General features: G+C 45.4%; 1 protein-coding gene across 1 annotated transcript in view; it reads left to right on the top strand.

Annotated features, from left to right (window-relative positions):
• Window positions 1-18,261, top strand: part of LOC147125347 (X-linked interleukin-1 receptor accessory protein-like 2) — a 330,990-nt gene that overhangs the window by 99,897 nt on the left and 212,832 nt on the right. The window contains exon 3 of the mRNA XM_086001805.1: window positions 654-807. Within this exon, the coding sequence (XP_085857931.1) occupies window positions 654-807 (154 nt within the window). The remainder of the gene's footprint in view (window positions 1-653; window positions 808-18,261) is intronic.

Genomic DNA, 18,261 nt, shown 5'->3' with positions numbered 1-18,261 from the left:
TGTACACTCTCGGGAGCCGCAAGCCTACATTTCGTTGTACTGCACTTGTGCACTAACAATGACAATAAAGTTGATTATTATTATTATTATTATTATATACTTGCCACCATAAAATACGTGATTTTTTATACAGCAGAGCCACCATTAGTGGCCACAATGGAGGGGCTTCCCTCCCCCACCCGTGGATAGTGGCTCCGCCTTGTTCATCTGCCAAAGCTTTGTTATTCTCCGGCCATTTACAAATTGGTGCAATTTTCTCTCTTTTGTGAAAGACATAACATTATCAGAAATAAAACCAGAAAATGCTGGAAGTGTAAAGCAACTCCACCATCATCTGGAGAGAGAATAGACAGGCGAATGTTTTGGGTTGAGATCCTTTGTTACAACTAAAAATGTAAGGCAGCTGAGCTCCCTCATAGGACCGACCAAAACAAGCAGAACAGAGAGAACATTGGCAACTAAGCACATGTTGGCGTTGGCACATTCTAGGTCAGTGCATGCAGAGATTCTCTTCAAATGAATAAACTGCAAGATAGGGCTGTCTGGAGAAAAGCACGTGGTAATTGTTTTTTAAATGCTGTAGTGTAATAGCTAATTGAAAATCAATGGATATACTTATAATAGAGTTCTTTATTAATCCCATGTTAACCTAGGAATGTTTGCCAAAATCATGGAGAAGTACAATTTTGCAAAAGAGGAACACCCTGGTGATACAAGCGGTTCAAGAGCAGGATTTGGGCAATTACACCTGTGAATTGAAGTACAAGAACAAGCTGGTGAGAAGAACAACTGAATTAAGGATTACAGGTGAGGGATTTCATTTTGTTTCTGAAATGAAATGAAACCATGTTCAACACTTGAAATTTGACCCAAGAATGAAAAAGTAATGTGTCTTCTATTCATATCAAAAATGGAAGCGTCCCTTTTAGTTTATTCTAACTAAACTGTGGTCACGTTGGATGAAAGTTAACCAGAATGGGTTCTGTTCTTATAACGTGACAGTTTGAACAGTAATATGAATTGTATTGATGATGTGCCCTAGGAATACTCAGAACATTACTAATTAATGTAGGGAGTAATGAGATGTTTAGTGCTGATAATATTCAATGTACTGCTTTATTTTTTTGTCAATTTGATGTAGTAGAAAATATTGCTCAAGATATTTGTAGTTAAAAGTACTCGGTCCAACGATAGAGCAGAAGACATTCCATCTGTTCACAATGTGTACAACATGTGACAGGAATCATAGAAGATACAGCACAGAAAGGAAACTATTTGACTCAGTAATCCTGCTGGGACTGGCTCTTTAACTGAACCAATCTAATCTCTGTTCTCTTCAATTCCCCAATTTTTTTTTCAATATCATTTTACTTTTCATAGACTTATACAATTCAGTTTTAAGTGATGTTATAGTCTCTCCCTCAATACACTTGTGGTAAACCATTCCATGTTTTCATGACACTCTGTGTGAAAATAATCTTCTAATTTCACCTTTCCTTCTTCCAGTGATAATCCTGAGTTTATGTCTCCCTGTTATCGATTTGCTAACGAGTGGAAACAATCTTTGACTCTCTCAAAACTCTTCACGGTTTTAAACACATCTATTAGATACACTTTAACCTTTTGTGGTTTGTGAGCTGGCCCCTGCTTCAATGTTGTCCCATGCCGTCTTTCCTACTTGGTGACTCTTACTGCGACAGTGACACTTAAATACCTCACCCCTGCGGCCAGTTTGTATGTGTGAGTCTTGCCAGTAAGGGCCAGTGGACTGAGCAACATCTACAAAGATGGAATTCCAAAGGATGCAGATTGGGAGAGGGAACCCTGGCCATTTTTTACTCTACAATCCCAGGTGACATCAAGTAATTTAGCACAAACAGGTTGTTGAACTGGAGATATTCCTGGTCTGTATGGTTCAGTGCCTTTACAGATTGACCTAGCAGAGGCTTTCAATGCTGCTTGCTTGTTAGTTTTTTCTGTTGGCTTTTGTCTGTATCATGGGGCGAAGAACTTTTCTGAGTTTCAGAAATGTGTTGCAGTTATGACTCATGTCGACACATTCTTCTCCCGCTGCAATGATGGGTAGAAACATGGGAATATAAGCAAACATCAGCCTGCCTGTGGCAAGATATCTCTTTGAAATGCATCCTAGCATTGACTAACCATCAGAGCTTGAAAGGCAGAAAGAACCACCTTTCCCCAGTGCTCCCACTATATTCTGAGGGCAAAGAAAGCATCGACAGGAGTCAAATGTATAACTTCACCAGTAAAGATAAGTGAAATTACAAAAAGTTACCAAAAGAGCTGACCGTTTAGTTTATTTGTAGAATGTGTGCACTGCATGTGCTTTTAAAAAATGTTGAACGCAATATGATTTTGCTACTTCAAGAAGATCGCGGAAGCATGCTGTGTAGACCTATGAACTGCCCCCAGTGCTAAATCTACATCTCTATTGATTATTGCTTCCTTCTAATGCCCCCATTACTTGTCAGTGAAAACTGATTCAGGGATATTTTAGAATGTATTTTTTTTATCCCAAAGTGTTCCTAACAAACACAATACTGAATGCGATCGACTACAGCATGAACAAAGCTTAAGTAGCACCTCATAGAGTCATAGGGGGAGAAATTCGGTATCGCCCTGCTTGGGGCGCAATTATCGCCTCTGACTGCAAACTTGGCTTCTATCGCCCCTGGAGGTGATTGGAGCACTAAATCAGGCGCTACACACCTCTCTTAAGGCGCTAACGCCGAGGAGCGAGGCGCTACCTCAGAGCGCTGGCGAAGTTCATGTGATGTCAGTCAGCAATGGAACACAGACACACTGGCACCGACCAGTTCTTAAAGGGGAGGGTCGATCTTGCTCTCCATCCACACCCTGCTCATTGCAGCCTTGAATCTCGGCCTGGAGAGACCTGTACATCAATTTTGCTGGAAAGAACAATGGAGAGACCCAGGGAAAGATGTCAGGGTGCAGCCCCCACAGTCTCTTCTAAATTCATGCAAGGAAGATCAAATCAAAATAAACCTGCAAAGTGCTGCTCAGTACCCAAAACTCCTCAACACAGCGTTGAATCTCTCCAGAAGTCTCTCTCTCTCTCACTCAGAATGCGTGGTGCAAAAATGTTGCCGAAAAAAAAGGCAGGAAGCGGTCGCCTTTAAATAGCGCTCCCCCAGTCCCTTCCCAACTGCAAAACGCTCCCCTCAACCTGTTGTTGCTAACAGCAGGTGGTAAGGCAGGGGGCGCCACTCAATATCTGGTCCGGGGCGCTACTGGGGCGTTGCGCACTTGACCGATGTCATGATCTGCAGGCGCAGGAGATCGTGGCGGTAGTGTTTAGTGCAGCCGCAAAATGTCTGGTCTATTTCGCGAGCGGCACAAACATCGCTGCACCCAGGCGCTAGTTGCTTTGCGCCCCATTAGCGCACTCTTAAGGCACTAATGGGAGGTGCAAACCAACCGAATTTTTCCCCCATAGAGTCATAACGGCACAGAAGGAGGCCATTCGGCCCATTGAGTCCGTGCCAGCTCTCTGTAGAGCAATCGAATCAGTCCCATTCCCCCGCTCTATCCCCGTAGCCCTGCAAGTTTATTTCCCTCAAATGTCTATCCTGTCTCCTGTTGAAAACATTGAGTGTCTCCGCTTCCACCACTTCTGTCGGCAGCGAGTTCCAGGTCCTCACCACTCGCTGTGTAAAAAAGTTTTTCCTCACATCCCCCCTGTATCTCTTGCCCAAAACCTTAAATCTGTGTCCCCTAGTCCTTGTACCATCAACTAGTGGGAACAGCCTTTCCCCGTCTAGCCTATCCAAACCCATCATAATCTTGTACACCTCTATCAAATCACCCCTCAACGTCCTTTGCTCTAATAAAAACAAATCCAGCTTCTCCAACCTGTCCTTGTAGCTAAGCTCCCCCATCCCCGGAATCATTCTGGTAAATCTCCTCTGCACCCTCTCAAGGGCCTTCACATCCTTCCTAAAGTGTGGTGACCAGAACTGGACGCAATACTCCAATTGTGGCCGAACCAGTGCTTTATACCACCTATAAGGCATGTTTCTAATTTAATCTTAGTCAGGCACATGGAGCAATAGAATATTGATGTGCAATTTAAGATGTAGTAAAAAGAAAGAAAGACTTGCATTTATATTGAGCCTTTCATGACCACCGGACATCTCAAAGCGCTTTACAGCCAATGAAGTACTTTTGGAGTGTAGTCACTGTTGTACTGTAGGAAACACGGCAGCCAATTTGTGCCGAGCAAGCTCCCACAAACAGCGATGTGATATTGAGCAGATAATCTGTTTTTTGTTATGTTGATTGAGGGATAAATATTGGACAGGACACCGGGGATAACTCCCCTGCTCTTCTTCGAAATAGTGCCATGGGATCTTTTATGTCCACCTGAGAGAGCAGACGGGGCCTCGGTTTAACGTCTCCTCCAAAAGACGACACCGCACTCCCTCAGCACTGCACTGGAGTGTTAGCCTACATTTTTGTGCTTAAGTCCCTGGTGTCAGGCTTGAACTCACAACCTTCTAATTCTGAGGCGAGAAGTGCTACCCACTGAGCCACAGCTAACACGAAACCTCACAGAATACAAATTGACAGGGACACAAGCTACATTTTTTCTCTATCGGAGCAGTCCTGTCTTGGAGGGTGATTAATAAATCTTCCAATACTTATGTTATTGCAATGCAGTTTAAACCACAGTTGTGCAATGCGGTGATGGAAACGTAAGAGAACCATAAATTAGTTATATTTTTCTACATTTCTTGTGCGGCTTTTTAAGATTTTCTTTTAATACAATTTTCGAAAGAAAGATTGGCTTGATTTATTTTAGGAACATAAATGTATGAAATAGATTTTGCGCAACTTTTGTGCAATTCATTTATTTTAAGCCTTGAGGCTGTAGGTGTTGAAGCTATCGATGCACTTCCAATAGTTCTGAAGGGAAATGCTTCAGAAGCTTCAAAGACCTGGTTCAGGATCATTTCTGCTGCTCCGAGACAGTGTTATTAGCAGCAAAAAATAATCTCATTTGGCAGTGAAAGTTAAGTTTGCTTCAGATCTTTGCTTTGTTTTGATTAAGCATAAAGCTCCTGTGAAGCACCTTGGGACCGTTTTACTACGTTAAAGGCGTTATATAAATGGTTGTTGTTGTGACATTAACCAATGCTTTTTGTGTCTTGACTGTATGATACACGTTAAAAAAAAAGTATTAATTGGCTGTAAAGCGCTTTGGGTCGTCCTGAGGTCATGAAAGGTCCTGTATAAGTGTAAGTTTTTTTCTTGACTGTATGATAAATGACAGGCTTTGTTAGTTATTTGGACTACAGAGAATTTCAGTACACCAGGGGAAACAAAATTAATAAGCAAGTCCCTACTTGTCACGGTGCATAGGAAAAAGGAAAAAACGTGCACTTATACCCAGTCTTTCATTCCATCAGGGCGTCCCAGAGCTCTTTACAGCCAATGAAGTGCTTTTTTGAAGTGTAGTCACTATTGTAATGTAGGAAACGCGGCAGCCAATTAATGCTCAGCTTGTGTGCATGCTAATTATTATATAATATAGCATCTGATGTTCATGAAACTTTACATCAATATAGATCCCCCAGCTTGTCTACACTCACAAAATATTATGGCAGTGTTTATTAAATATGATTTTTTTGATGCAGCGCAGTGTTTCTCTTTCAATTTTGTCAGCTGAGGTATGTAACTGGCATCTTCTATCACATCGAGATTAGTGCTAGATTTGATGGGGATCTGAGGAGGGAGATGAGCAATTTTATTTTTAAGCAGCGAGTTGTCGTGATCGAAAATGCACTGCCTGAAAGGGCGGTGGAAGCAGATTCAATAGCAACTTTCAAAAGGGAATTGGATATATACTTGATTGAAGGGGAAACATTTGCAGGGCTGTGGACAAAGAGCAGGGGAGTGGGACTAATTGGAGAGCTCTTTCAAAGAGCCGGCACAGGCACGATGGGCCAAATGGCCTCCTTCTGTGCTGTATGATTCCATATACAAGGCCTGTGGCATGAGGTACACTTGCAATAATTACAAATGTCCCTATCTAGTGGCCGTTAATAGTGAGGCACTTAAATAAATCCAATTTGTTCAGGCTAAAATTCCCAGTTGAATATATTTCCAAGTGAGATAATTACCCAGAAACAGAATCATACAGTAACAGACTGACAGTGCAATATTTAGCTCACTTCGTGTACACATTATTTCAAAACTAAAAAGCCTGTAATCTATAGTAATTCCTTTCATAATTTTTAACCTATGTCTCTGCTAAATTGTCAAATGATCAAGGACTCTGGGAAGCCCCTCCTTGGGTGCCTCTACTAGAATTAGGCAGGGGAAACAGGAAACAGAAGATCCTAGGAAAACATCACAGCTCTTTTACAATTTCCTGGGATCCCAAAGGCAGGTTTTAAAATCAAATATCAAAGGTATTATCTAAAGTATTGATATACAGCTGATATGCATTGCCTGCAATACATATTAGATTTTGGATGAGTGAATCTTCCTTGATGATTTAGTCATTAGAGATTGTTGAGGCGAACAGCATAGATGCATCTAAGGGGAAGCTAGATAAGTACATGAGGGAGAAAGGAATAGAAGGATATGGTGACAGGGTGAGCATAAGAAATAGAAGCAGGCGTAGGTGATACGAACCCTTGATCCTGCTCCTCCATTCAGTAAGATTATGGCTGAACTTCAATATCATCTCCATTTTCCCATCTGATTCCCATATCCCTCGATTCCCTAAATGCCCAAAAATCTATCGATCACTGTCTTGAATATATTCAGCGACTGAGCCTCCACAGCTCTCTGGGGTAGAGAATTCCAAAGATTCACCACCCTCTGAGTGAAGAAATTCCTCCTCATCTCAGTCTTAAATGGCCGACCCCTTATCCTGAGACTCTGCCCCCTAGTTCTAGACACTCCAGCCAGGGGAAACAACCTCTCAGCATCTACCCTGTCAATCCCCCTCAGAATCTTGTATGTTTCAATGAGATCACCTCTCATTCTTCGAAACGCCAGAGAGTATAGGCCCAATCGACTCAATCTCTCCTCATAGATCAACCCTCTCATCCCATCTTTACAGCCAATGAAGTACTTTTTGAAATGCACTCACTGTTGCATGGCTGCTGCCATGTGCAGGCCCGAGTGTGCCTATGTGGTACCTCCTTTGTTTAAAGCAAGGCCCGAGAGCATGCTTGGGCTCTCATCTCCTGGTCTTGGTGAAGTACAAGTCCAGCACATTTATTGATCTAAGATAACACTGAGAGAGGAGGAATAGCCCTGTTATCTACATAGAATTACCAATAGGTCTGATGTAAGAAAACTACTAGACACTTGGTCTAAGCGTTAAACAAAGCTTTAATCAACTGTTTTATAACATGGAGGTCTAGTTGTGTCCTTCACTAGTTCCTGTTAAGAATGTCCTGCACAAGCTGGGCCCGTGCCTGAGTATTTATACTCTCCCTGGACAGCGCCACCCGCAGGCCGCTCAGTATTATTTCATAAGTCTTTCTTTCATGAATGACTGATTCATGTCAAGGTCTATGCTGGGGATTATGCTCCACACGAGCCTCCTCCCACCTTACTTCATATTATTAAGGACGTGGTAACAGGGCACTTGGAAAATCACAATATGATTAGGCTGAGTCAACATGGTTTTATGAAAGGGAAATCGTGTTTGACAAATCCATTTCTTGGCCACACTTTGACCTGAAGTGACTTTTGCTCTTTTTCTGCAGCCTGGCAACTTGCACACGTTAACATTTCAAAACCATGAGCAGTCAACCAAATAAAGTTGATCTGTTGGATTTCTGCTTACGCAACAGAGGCTAGCTCATTCCCCCACTACATTAGTGCTACATCTGAACAGTTTTCTACATTGCTTTTCTAACCCCACATTAAGAGATCTCGGGGGTGAAATTCACCTTGGGCGGAGACGCAGAACGAGCGTTATCGTATCTGGCGCCCGTTTTACGCCCCATCCAATGTTCAGTTCCACTGACCTCAATAAAACGGGTGCCAGATCTTGTAATTTTCCTACATTACAACAGTGACTATGCTTCAATAGTACTTCATTGGCTGTAAAGCGCTTTGGGACGTCCGGTGGTCGCGAAAGGCGCTATAGAAATGCAAGTCTTTTCTTTTTTTTGTGTCTCCAAGTCGAATTTCACCCCACACAGTATTTAAAACTACAGCTGCCCGAAGCCAATCTTTAAATCCCACTATGTAAGTTGTCATCTATAATATAAAGCGATATATTACAGATTTTTTTTTGAATGTTACTTTGCTCCTGAGCAGATTCTGATTTCAAACTCTAATAAATTATCTGGCAATCATCTTGCAATATTTATGCATGTGGCTTATTTCTCTAAGAAGGGGAACTGAAATATTTATGTAACCATATTGTACAAAATACTGTCCGAGATGTGTAAAAATCCCATGCAGTTTTACATTTTGTGTTCTGTGTCTTTAAATCATCAGCTGTTCTCCAGCCCTACAGCTGTCCCCCGGCTCCATAACTCTGCATTTCTTTGACTCCTTGAGCCGGTTATACATCTCCCCTCCCTTTGCCGCAACATTGGCGGCCGCGCCTTCAGCCATCTCGGCCTTGTGCCCTGGAAATCCCTCCCTAAACCTTTCCGCTTTAACAAATCCCTCTCCTCCTTTAAGACCCGCCTTAAAACCCACTTCTTTGACCGAGCTTTTGGTCGCCCCTTCTAATATCGCCTTCTTTGTCTCGGCATCCATTGTTGTCTGATTAAACTTTTGTGAAGCGCTTTGGGACATTTTTGTCCATTAAAGGCGCTATGTAAATGCAAGTTGTTGTTGATATAGGGCTGCACTGTGGGACCCGCCACGTGGTGAACTGGAGGAAATTATTACAGTCATGTCTTAGTAAGATCCATCCTTATTTCCTCATTTGTTACGTTACCGTTTGAGCTTGGGGGCATTTCTTTTCTCATTACATCACGTTGAGCTCTCTCCTTTTAAAACCTGGTCATGACTTGGTACCTCAATAACTCAAGTTATTCAAGTGCTTTATGCTGTTCTGTATTTGAATCCTAATGAATTTTGTCTTTTTCAAATTGCGTGTGTTGCTGGATGATTTTGATGGTCCACTTTGAAGAGAGAGCTAGTTTTTGGCTTCCTCCAGTGGAATTTTGCTTTTTATTCAATAAACAATAGAGAAGTTATTGCTTGATTAGTGCCTCCATCCTGGCTGAAAAAGCTGCAGAATATATTTGATATATACATGGTTGCACTTTGGCTAAGTTTAGCGTGCTTGTTAGACTAAAGTATAATTCTGGCCAATTACTTTTGGTCAAAATTGTTATATTTGCTTGCCAAAATCGCTTCAGTGTTGAAATGTCTTGCTTCACGCTGTTCTTGAACCAGTATCTTGGATCTCAATTTACAGTAAGGTTATAAATACATGCTTTTGTTACGACTATTATATCTCACTGTGTGTCTTTTTTTTTTGAGGAACTGTGAGCCAGTCTCTTAATTCAACTGCCTGTAGCCAGCCTTAACTTTCTTTTCTTTTGCCATGGGTTTGTGCGATTGTTTGTCATGATCTTACTTGTAATCTTTTTAATGTGTCACTTCTTTCCCTTCAGTTACTGGAAAAGTGTTTGGTAGCTCTGGTCAAAAAGTATGCTTCACAAAGGGAGTCGGAGTTTACTCTGTTGATTACAAAGTCTGAATTTTTTTTCCCACTTACTAGTTAGATTAATTTGCATTTTCCGTTGTGCATTAATTTCTGTTGTTGTATATGTCCCATTTTTTGCATTGCAAGGCAACACTTTAGTCAACACTTGTTTCCTGCAAATGACTTGCTACTGGCTATAATTTTACTTTTGGAAAACCAGGTTCTCACAACGGGTACTCCTTTAGAAGGGGTTCCAATAGCACGGCATAATTTGGATGAGGAAGATTAATTCATGCAAGAACAAAGACAGGAGCAAATGTGCCTGAAGCATTTCATAGGCATTCATCCTTATCCAAGAACCTGGATTTACTGACCACCCTGGACATCTGGGAGGAGAAGTTGTCACAGCGCTACGAGATGTGCTCCAGTTCAACAACAGGGGTGGCACTTTCCATAGCTGAGAAGGTCGCCCCATGCAACTGGGTCTTTCCAAGCCATGAGGGGGGATAAATGTCAGATCATCCAGTAAGTTGCTCATAGACACATTCAGAAAATGACAGATCCCATGTTTGCAGAGGGCAACATTTACATCACTCCACTTGTAGAAGCACAACATGAACTAGACAGGGAACACGACTTGCCTTGGGCTCTATATGTGATCTAGTTTTTAAAACCAGTCATGGGTAATTTGAGGCATGACATGTGGCAAGTGTAGCATGCCTGGGATGAAAGGAGTGGCTTTGGACCTCTGGTTCCCAAAGCTCTACCAACACTGCGGTTTTCATTATGTAATTTGCGGGTCTGTTGTAGACTAATTGATAGAGATTGGTTGCTATGATTAGTCAACAACTCCATTATCGGTGCTGATTGGGGCACTGGCCCATGTGATCCCAGGTACGCATATACCTATGGTGCGCCCCTGGGGTCCGTGGCCCACTACGCTGCCCTCCACTCCACAATGTCTGACAGCAACTTCTCCGAGGAGGGTTCCCAGCAGGTAAATGGGCATTTGGCAAATGCTGGTGACGTAATCCTTAGTTAACCGCCGATCGCAAAATCTGGGCCATTAAGAGGTAGGCCGCGATTCTGCTGACCATGGCAGGCGATGTCGGTGGCGGGTCCTGACCCCGCGGCTAGCTCCATCCCACTATCCAAAATGAAGTTCCCTAGATTGGGCTTGTTAAACCTGCCCAGCGCGTTTCCCGGCCAAGTAGAGGAAGCTGGTCTGGTGACGTCATTTGATGATGCATCATCAGCCGGTTTCCTTAAAGGGACCATGGCCAAGTTTATTTTGACATTTGTGCTGTCTGTGTTCTACAGCATTGAGATGCTGCAAACACTGACAATCACTGCACAGAGGTATGGTTACACATTGCACAGGAGAGCATAAGCAGGGATGTGGTCAGGAGGACCTGGGTGCAGTGCCACAAATGTTTAAATGATCTCAGTAGATCGTGAAACGTTACTGCAAAGTTACACCCAACCTCATCCTGCTGTGCCACTCATCACACCCCCATCACGCTGCCTTCCCTACCCTACTCCTGCACATCCTTACTCACACCAACTTACCTTGCACCTCCACCCATCCCTCTCTATCTACATTATCACTTCCCCATCTCACTAGCCACCCCTCACACTCACCCTCATCCTAGTGCAATCATACCAACTAACAACACACAAGGGTAGGCACTTGGGTGCTTTAACCAATGTTCATGTAAAGTTTCTGTTAATGTGCTGTCAAAGATTGAAACCTTTATTTTCAACACTTTGCATTTTTGGACAGAGTTGTGTTCACCTTTGGAAGTGGCTTAGTGAATTGCAGTGAATGTTGAGACATAACAGTACCCCCGTGATATGTATGAGTGTGAAAGGAATGGTTTGGGCATTATAGGGATGCTTTATGGTGATGGTGTGGGGTAGTGCCAACCTGGCACATCATGTGGCAGCCAGGGTGTACAGCAAGTGAAGTAAATCTGGCTATGGTGAGGCCATCACTGGCCTCCCGGGCAGCAATATGCTCGGGTACTGATGCCCTGTGTCCTGTGCAGCATCAGGTGATTGCAGAGAAGTTTGGTGGTGTTGTTGTTGGTGCTGCTGGTGTGCCTGGTGCTGCTGGTGTTGGGGCTGATTGTAGCAGAATTCTGAAGACCAAGGTGAGAGAGTATAAAGGGCACCCATGCTGATGGAATAGATGGCAGGTGAAGTAGAGATGACAGAAGCAATCTGTCAATGGTGAGAGAGGTCATGAGCTGGATTTTGATTCTGGAGGTGTGTAGGAGGCGGGACTACAACTTTCGGGGTTGTAGTCCCGCCTCCATCAAGTTGTGGCCAACCCACGCGATTTTCACTTGATTGACCTTGTTGAGCCCGCCCAGTGGGCTCAGCAGGCCAATTAAGGGCCACCCAACAACAGGTGACGTCACAGATTGACATTTCATCTGTGAAGAGCTTTTGACAGATGAAATATCAGCGTTTGACAGCTCTTTGTAGCTGTCAAACACTGACAATCTGTACACTAAGTTAATTCCTTCCTCTCAGGCTGATTTAGAGATCTCTCCAGAACAGAAAGCTGAATGCTGCAACTTTTGACAGCTTGCAGCTATTCTGCTTTCTGTGCCGGTGAGATGAGGGACTCCTGAGACCTGAAGGAAGGAAGGCTGTAAAGGTAAGTAAAACTTCTTTACACACTTTACACACACCAAACACACTTACCTCTTCACTCATGCACCCATCACTCACCTGAACTCTGGTCATCTCGAACCCTCCAAGTCCTTCAGCCCGACGGCCCGCCTTGCTAACTTGCCGTGCTTTGGAGTCATCGAGAATCCCACAGTTCAGGAATAAAAATAGGGATTAGGCTAAAAACTGCCTGTTAACTACCTGTTAACAGGAAGTTAATTGGCACGAATCCCCTTCCCGCCTCGGGGAGGCGGGTCCCAGCACAGGTCGGGTATCCGCCTCCTTTGAAACTGGCATGGAGGCGCATTGGGGGCGGGATGGGTTCGTGCCCCCCGATTTTGAGATTTTAACCCCCCCACATGCCTCCAATCCCGCCTCCACGGCCCAATGACAATCCTACCCAATGAGTTCAGACTGGATGGAGACTTGTGTAAAGATTTGCAGCGTGGTGAATCAGTTGTGTAAATGCAATGAGGAAGAGTTTGTGACTGAGGGAAGATATCTCTGTATGGTGGGAGCTTTTACTGTACACTTGAAGCTGTCAACTCAACAACTGATTCAATGGCCACTGACCTCCCGCCTCAGCTTGACAGATGTGATCCCCGAACAGCGTGGATCCCATGGGCGAGCTGTCAAATGCAGGTGGTGAGCTGAAATTCATTCTTAAGTGGCTGTAAACAAGCCACTAATTACCTGAATTGGGTCCTCCGCTGTGAACCCGCCGTTGCGTGTCGGGTCTGCTCAGCGCTGACAGACCCGACATCACGGAAACGCGCATTGCAGTGGGTTCACAGTGGGGTCCCGACCCACTGGGGGGAAAAAAAATTACCCACCCGACCCGCCACTGATTGTGTCCGCTAACCCCCTGGAAAATCAAGCCCAAAGTCTCTGAAATAAAATGCACTAAATTGAATTCCCTTCAGATGAAATGTAAATGTCAAATGAATGATAAGTATATTGGTTCCCATAAGGTGTATGCACTTATCTTGTGCTACTTGTAAGAGCTACCTTAGTGGGAAGAACAAGTGTGATGGCCAAGTGTTGTGCAGTGGTGGCTTCCAGGGAAGTAGGTGGCTATGTACCATCTGATGCTGCAGTGGCTCCCTCTGCTTGCCCAGTACTTGGCACTTTTTCAGATTGATGGGTCACCCCAAGAGGAAGCCGCCTCTCCTGTCCCTCCTCCTCCTCCCATGTCAATGCCGCTACGCATTCCTGCAGGATGACCTTGGATTCGCACAGAAACAGAGACATTAGTAGTGTGAAGCCCAACGTCCTGTTTCTCTCAGTCCCCAAGATATGCAGTCTGGCTCCCCCGTACATTGAAGCTCAAGGTCGCGATAGCCACCGTTGCAGCATTCGCGAGAGAAACTGTTTCTGGGCTTAGGCCTTCTGTCCTGGCGAGTTCCCCACAGATGGCCATGGATTGCCTCACACTTCATGGTGCATTACAATTGTGTACATCAACGCGTGTATGTCAGTAAACAGACAGTAGTACCATCTAAGCCTGGATATTATGGTTGGTAATATTAGAGGCAGATCCTTAGCGTGTTCATACAGCATTGCTGTCTCTGCTATTTTAGTAGAGGCATTAACTCACTTAAAATAAATGAGTGAACACCTGCATTAAAATAGCAGATTGAGGAATATCATACTAATGTGTTCAGCGTTCATCCATTAATACCACCCATTGTCATTTCTAGGCTTTGGCGCTTTAGTCCAAGAATTTCATAAATATGTGTTTTGAAATAGCTCGGTACATTTTTTAGTTTGCATACTAAATCTAATCATGCAAGAATAAATATGCCGTACAGTAACAATATTGTCTAATAAATAACAGAGACATCCCCTTATTTACAAATTTGGCAGACTACCAGAAGCACTGAACGTGAGCCAACCTGAATCCCATTACAGGTACAAGTACTCCGTGTGCATTACTGTCATCATTCTCATTAATTAACAAGTAAGATCTTCTAAATGGGCTATTTTTCACTAATGCCTTTAACTCGTCTGTAAACCTGCCGCTGTAGATCTTACTTGAATTACTTGTGCGAAAAGGTGTGAAATACAACAGAAACAGCCCCCGTACTGCTTTAGTCACTGAATTAGACAAACTAAATGCAAGGGGATATTCAGCGAGAGGAGATACCCAGTTCATTCCTGAGAAAGGAGGGCATGATGGAGCTAAGTTTCTGACCTTTGCCCCCAACCCACCTGTCCCACCCTGCCCCCTACCCACCACCTCCGAAACACCCATTTCCCAGGCTCAAAGGTCAGGGAGCCAGTGTAATTTAAAGACTTCTTTCATTTTCCGACTTAACAGTAAATTTAAATAAAACATTCTACTTGAAGCACTTTGAGACCTTTATCTTAGAAAGGTTAGGGTGTCATATAAATGCAATTCTTTTTTATTCTCAATGACAGGACTAAACTGAATATCGTTTGCCATTCTGTATTTTATTTATACAAATTGAAGGAAACTTAATGCTTTTTAAATGAAGATTTAAAAAAAAATTTAAATGTAATGTTTCTGAATCTCCTGGTAACCACTGGTTGTCATCGGAGATAGTTGATATGAGTAATACAAGGCACATTTTGCGAAGTGGCTCATGGTTCTCGATAGCTCGTAGACTGCCTAGCCAACATTCATTCACATTAAGAATAAAACTATAGGTTACTGATGTGCAAACTAAATGCATAACAGGATAGTCACACTATTAACACCCTAATTCTAAAATAGCAGTCCTGATAATGCTCTCAGCACAGTCAGGAAGTCCGTAGCCTAGTGACGGAGGTCAAGCTTAATCACCTTAAAGCCAGTGTGTAGGGGGGCATCTATTACCTGGTTTATGGTAACATACCTGGCCAGCAGCCTTTTTGCCTGCTGCACTGTATCAAAATGATCCCAAGCACAGAGAGGGTCCTACGCCTCCGCTCAACTTGGGGCTGTAACACAAAATACAAAAAACAACTCCATTAAACATTTTAAACAAAATGCTGAAATAGAACCACGACCATCCCGTGCCAATGATGGGTCACGAAACTCGAGTGGGTAATGCCCCGCCCACCCGGGCAGTAAATATTCCTTCCACCCCCCCCTTTAATGGTCTTAAACTTTAAAAACAGACAGAATGGATTTTCCCCAACAGTCCGCTCCACCAGCCCCGAGCCGTTCCCTTGTCCCTTTGTGGAGGCGGGGTACCCCTCATGTTTAAAATATATATCTTAGCACAGACCGAGACCAGGGAGCATGGGATCTCGACTCCCAGTCTTTCCCCCTCCCGTCTACCCTTGACTGGCTGTAGAAAATGATGGGTGCCTGTGTGGCGGCTCTCCCTGGCCCCACACTCAACCTTGGATCCCAGATCCGGCCACCAACTCATCCTCCCCAGCCACACTTACACTCTAACTTTGCCCGCGGGCCCCCGGGTGAGTTCCTCCCTTCCCCGAACGCACCCACGCGACTCTTGGGTCTCCCCCTCCCCATCCAATCTTTCCCGGGCCATCACCACCCACTCCCGGGGAACGCGTCCTTATCTGACCAGGCGCCCGCGCTTCCCCACCATGACTCCTCAACAGCAAGGTCTCCCGCAAGTGAACTTCAATCAGGATAGTGCTGGGTTGGGCGCCGTGCCCCACCCAGCTGGGTCCATCTCTTCCCCGTAGGAGGAGTAGGCAAGTTCCTCCGGACCCTGTCCGGTTTTTCCCAAAGATCGCTGCGGGGTCTTCTGGATTCGTCCAGTGGCGAGGTGATCCCCAACACTCTGTCATTTGATGCCCAGCTCGGGCTGGGCGAACAGGGCTGCTCCTTGGTTTTCGTCCATTCTCCTGCAAAACATAAAAGGACATGCAGCCAGGTCTCTCCCTGACCTACTGCTTTAGGTGGAGGCGTGGTCGGGTCCCTCGACCTCGGACCAAAACACAAACATTTGGCACACTTGTAAACTTAAACTTACACTTAAACTCAAAACATTTGAAATTTAAAATACACCTTAAAAGCACGCTACGATCAAAACGCAATCAATACAAAGCTATAATACAAATGCCGCCCGTCTCCGGGCAGCCTGGCTAATCTCTGGCCCCGTCGCAGATTGCTGCTGGCTGCAGCGAAGCTGGACTGCCTCCTGCTGCTGGTCCCTCGCAGCTTCTGGCTGTTGAGTGGGGACCCCTGCTCTTTGGCTTCTCCCTGGCTCGGGAGTCCGCCTTACTCCACTGTAAAGTGGGTGACCAACTTATCTCAGGCTTGCGGACCCGCTGAGACCTTCTGAGGGGCGTCTCTGTGGGGGAAACTTTGGCTGGCGGGCCCTGAGCTTGGGTCACAGCCCTAGCTGGCTGGGAACCTTCTCCCCCATGCCAAAACCCGTTACCAGCCCCCCTGCAAGAGGAATTGCTATCCCTGCCCCCCCCGCCCCCCAGGGTCCCACATCATGGGGGGAACCATTCTAGAGGCTGGCTGGGAAGCTGGTCCCTTTAAACAGGCGATGCGCCTGCGTGAATCTCCTCCCCTGAGTCCCGAGGCAGAGGCTGTGAAGCCTCTGTATTCAAACAGGCGGCCGCGCCTGCGCAAACCTCCTTTTGGTAAAACTCTCCCCTCAGGCGCGCGACCGCGCCTGCACGGGAAAACTGAGGAAGGTCTGCTGGGGGTACGGGCTGGGGAACCGCGCCTGCGCGAGCAGTTTCAGTGGATGGAGTGGCAGCAGCCTGCAGATTTCTGATCCCAGGCTGCTGTTTCTCTGTTCCTAAGCCACCTAACCAATTCAAATTCGAACTTCTGTTAAAATTAGGGTCCCACTGAGGTAGGGAAGTGTCCCAATTTGTGGGCTGGACAACTTTTCCCTGGGAACAAGCCACAGTGCCTGTTTTTACAGGCGGTGAACTTGAAATTGCATTGACAGCAAACTCATGTTCCCTTACCTGGGTGGCTTTAAATGGGGAATTTTGGACCTGCCTTTAGTCTGGGGCCAAAACTATCCCCTTTGTGCCTCCCTTGTCCTGGATTTCTGCTACTGGACCTGCTCTACAGTGGTCCCAGAACTCTCCTTCCCTGTTCCCTGGCTTAAACAACTTACTCTGCCCAGGAATGGCTCCTCCCCCCACACAAGCCACCGCACTTGCCTGTGAACTTGTACCTACTGTGGGCTGAGGATTCCTATTCTCAGGCTCACTCCCAGCTGCCTGGTTGGGGTTGACTTTAAACCCCTTTCTTTCCAGTCTTTGTGGGGAGGCAGAGGTGGGCGAGGGGGCTGCAGCACCACTGATGGCTGCTCCCTTTCCCTGATTGGCCCTCATGAGAGATTTTAACATCTGCAGGGCAGACTCGATTGTGTCTGTCTCTGCCTCCTGAGTTGGGGCTGCGGGGTTGCTGGCTGTATCATCTCTCCCAGGCTTTTTACAATCCCTGCGCCAGTGGCCCTCCTCCCCGCACTTGTAACAAGTGACCTTGTTCAGGGAGGGATGGCTCACCTCCTGGCGCCTCTCTTTTTGATATGGAGCCTCAGGTTTATCTAATTCCCTATCCAGCACCGTTCTGGTTGCTGCCTGTGGGATGGTTCTACTTGGGCTGCCAGTAAAATCCGGCTGACCTGCCTTCGGGCTGATCAGGCAAACCATTCCCCTTGCTGCTTTTAAAGCCATGTTAAAGCTTTCTATCTCTGCCCTACAGGGGCCATGATCTGTTTCACTAAACCGGGCATTCTCTTCCCGCAGTCTCATCTCATTTTCCCTGGCCTCAGCGATTCCCTGCAAAAGGCGTTCTATAAATGCCTGGCATTTCGTGACCTCTAGTGTGAGGCGTGCATTTTCTTCCCACACCCTCATACCACTAGCTCTGGCCACATTCACCTCTCTCATGAGGTGTTCTACCCCCGCCTGGCATTTCTCAAACTGGGACTACTGACTCTTGGCCT

This window comes from Somniosus microcephalus, chromosome 1 (assembly GCF_052327205.1).
Source record: "Somniosus microcephalus isolate GS21.2 chromosome 1, FLI_Smic_1.0, whole genome shotgun sequence".
Taxonomy (NCBI): domain Eukaryota; kingdom Metazoa; phylum Chordata; class Chondrichthyes; order Squaliformes; family Somniosidae; genus Somniosus; species Somniosus microcephalus.
The sequence above is the reverse complement of the archived record's forward strand: the minus strand, read 5'-3'. Positions and strand labels throughout refer to the sequence as shown.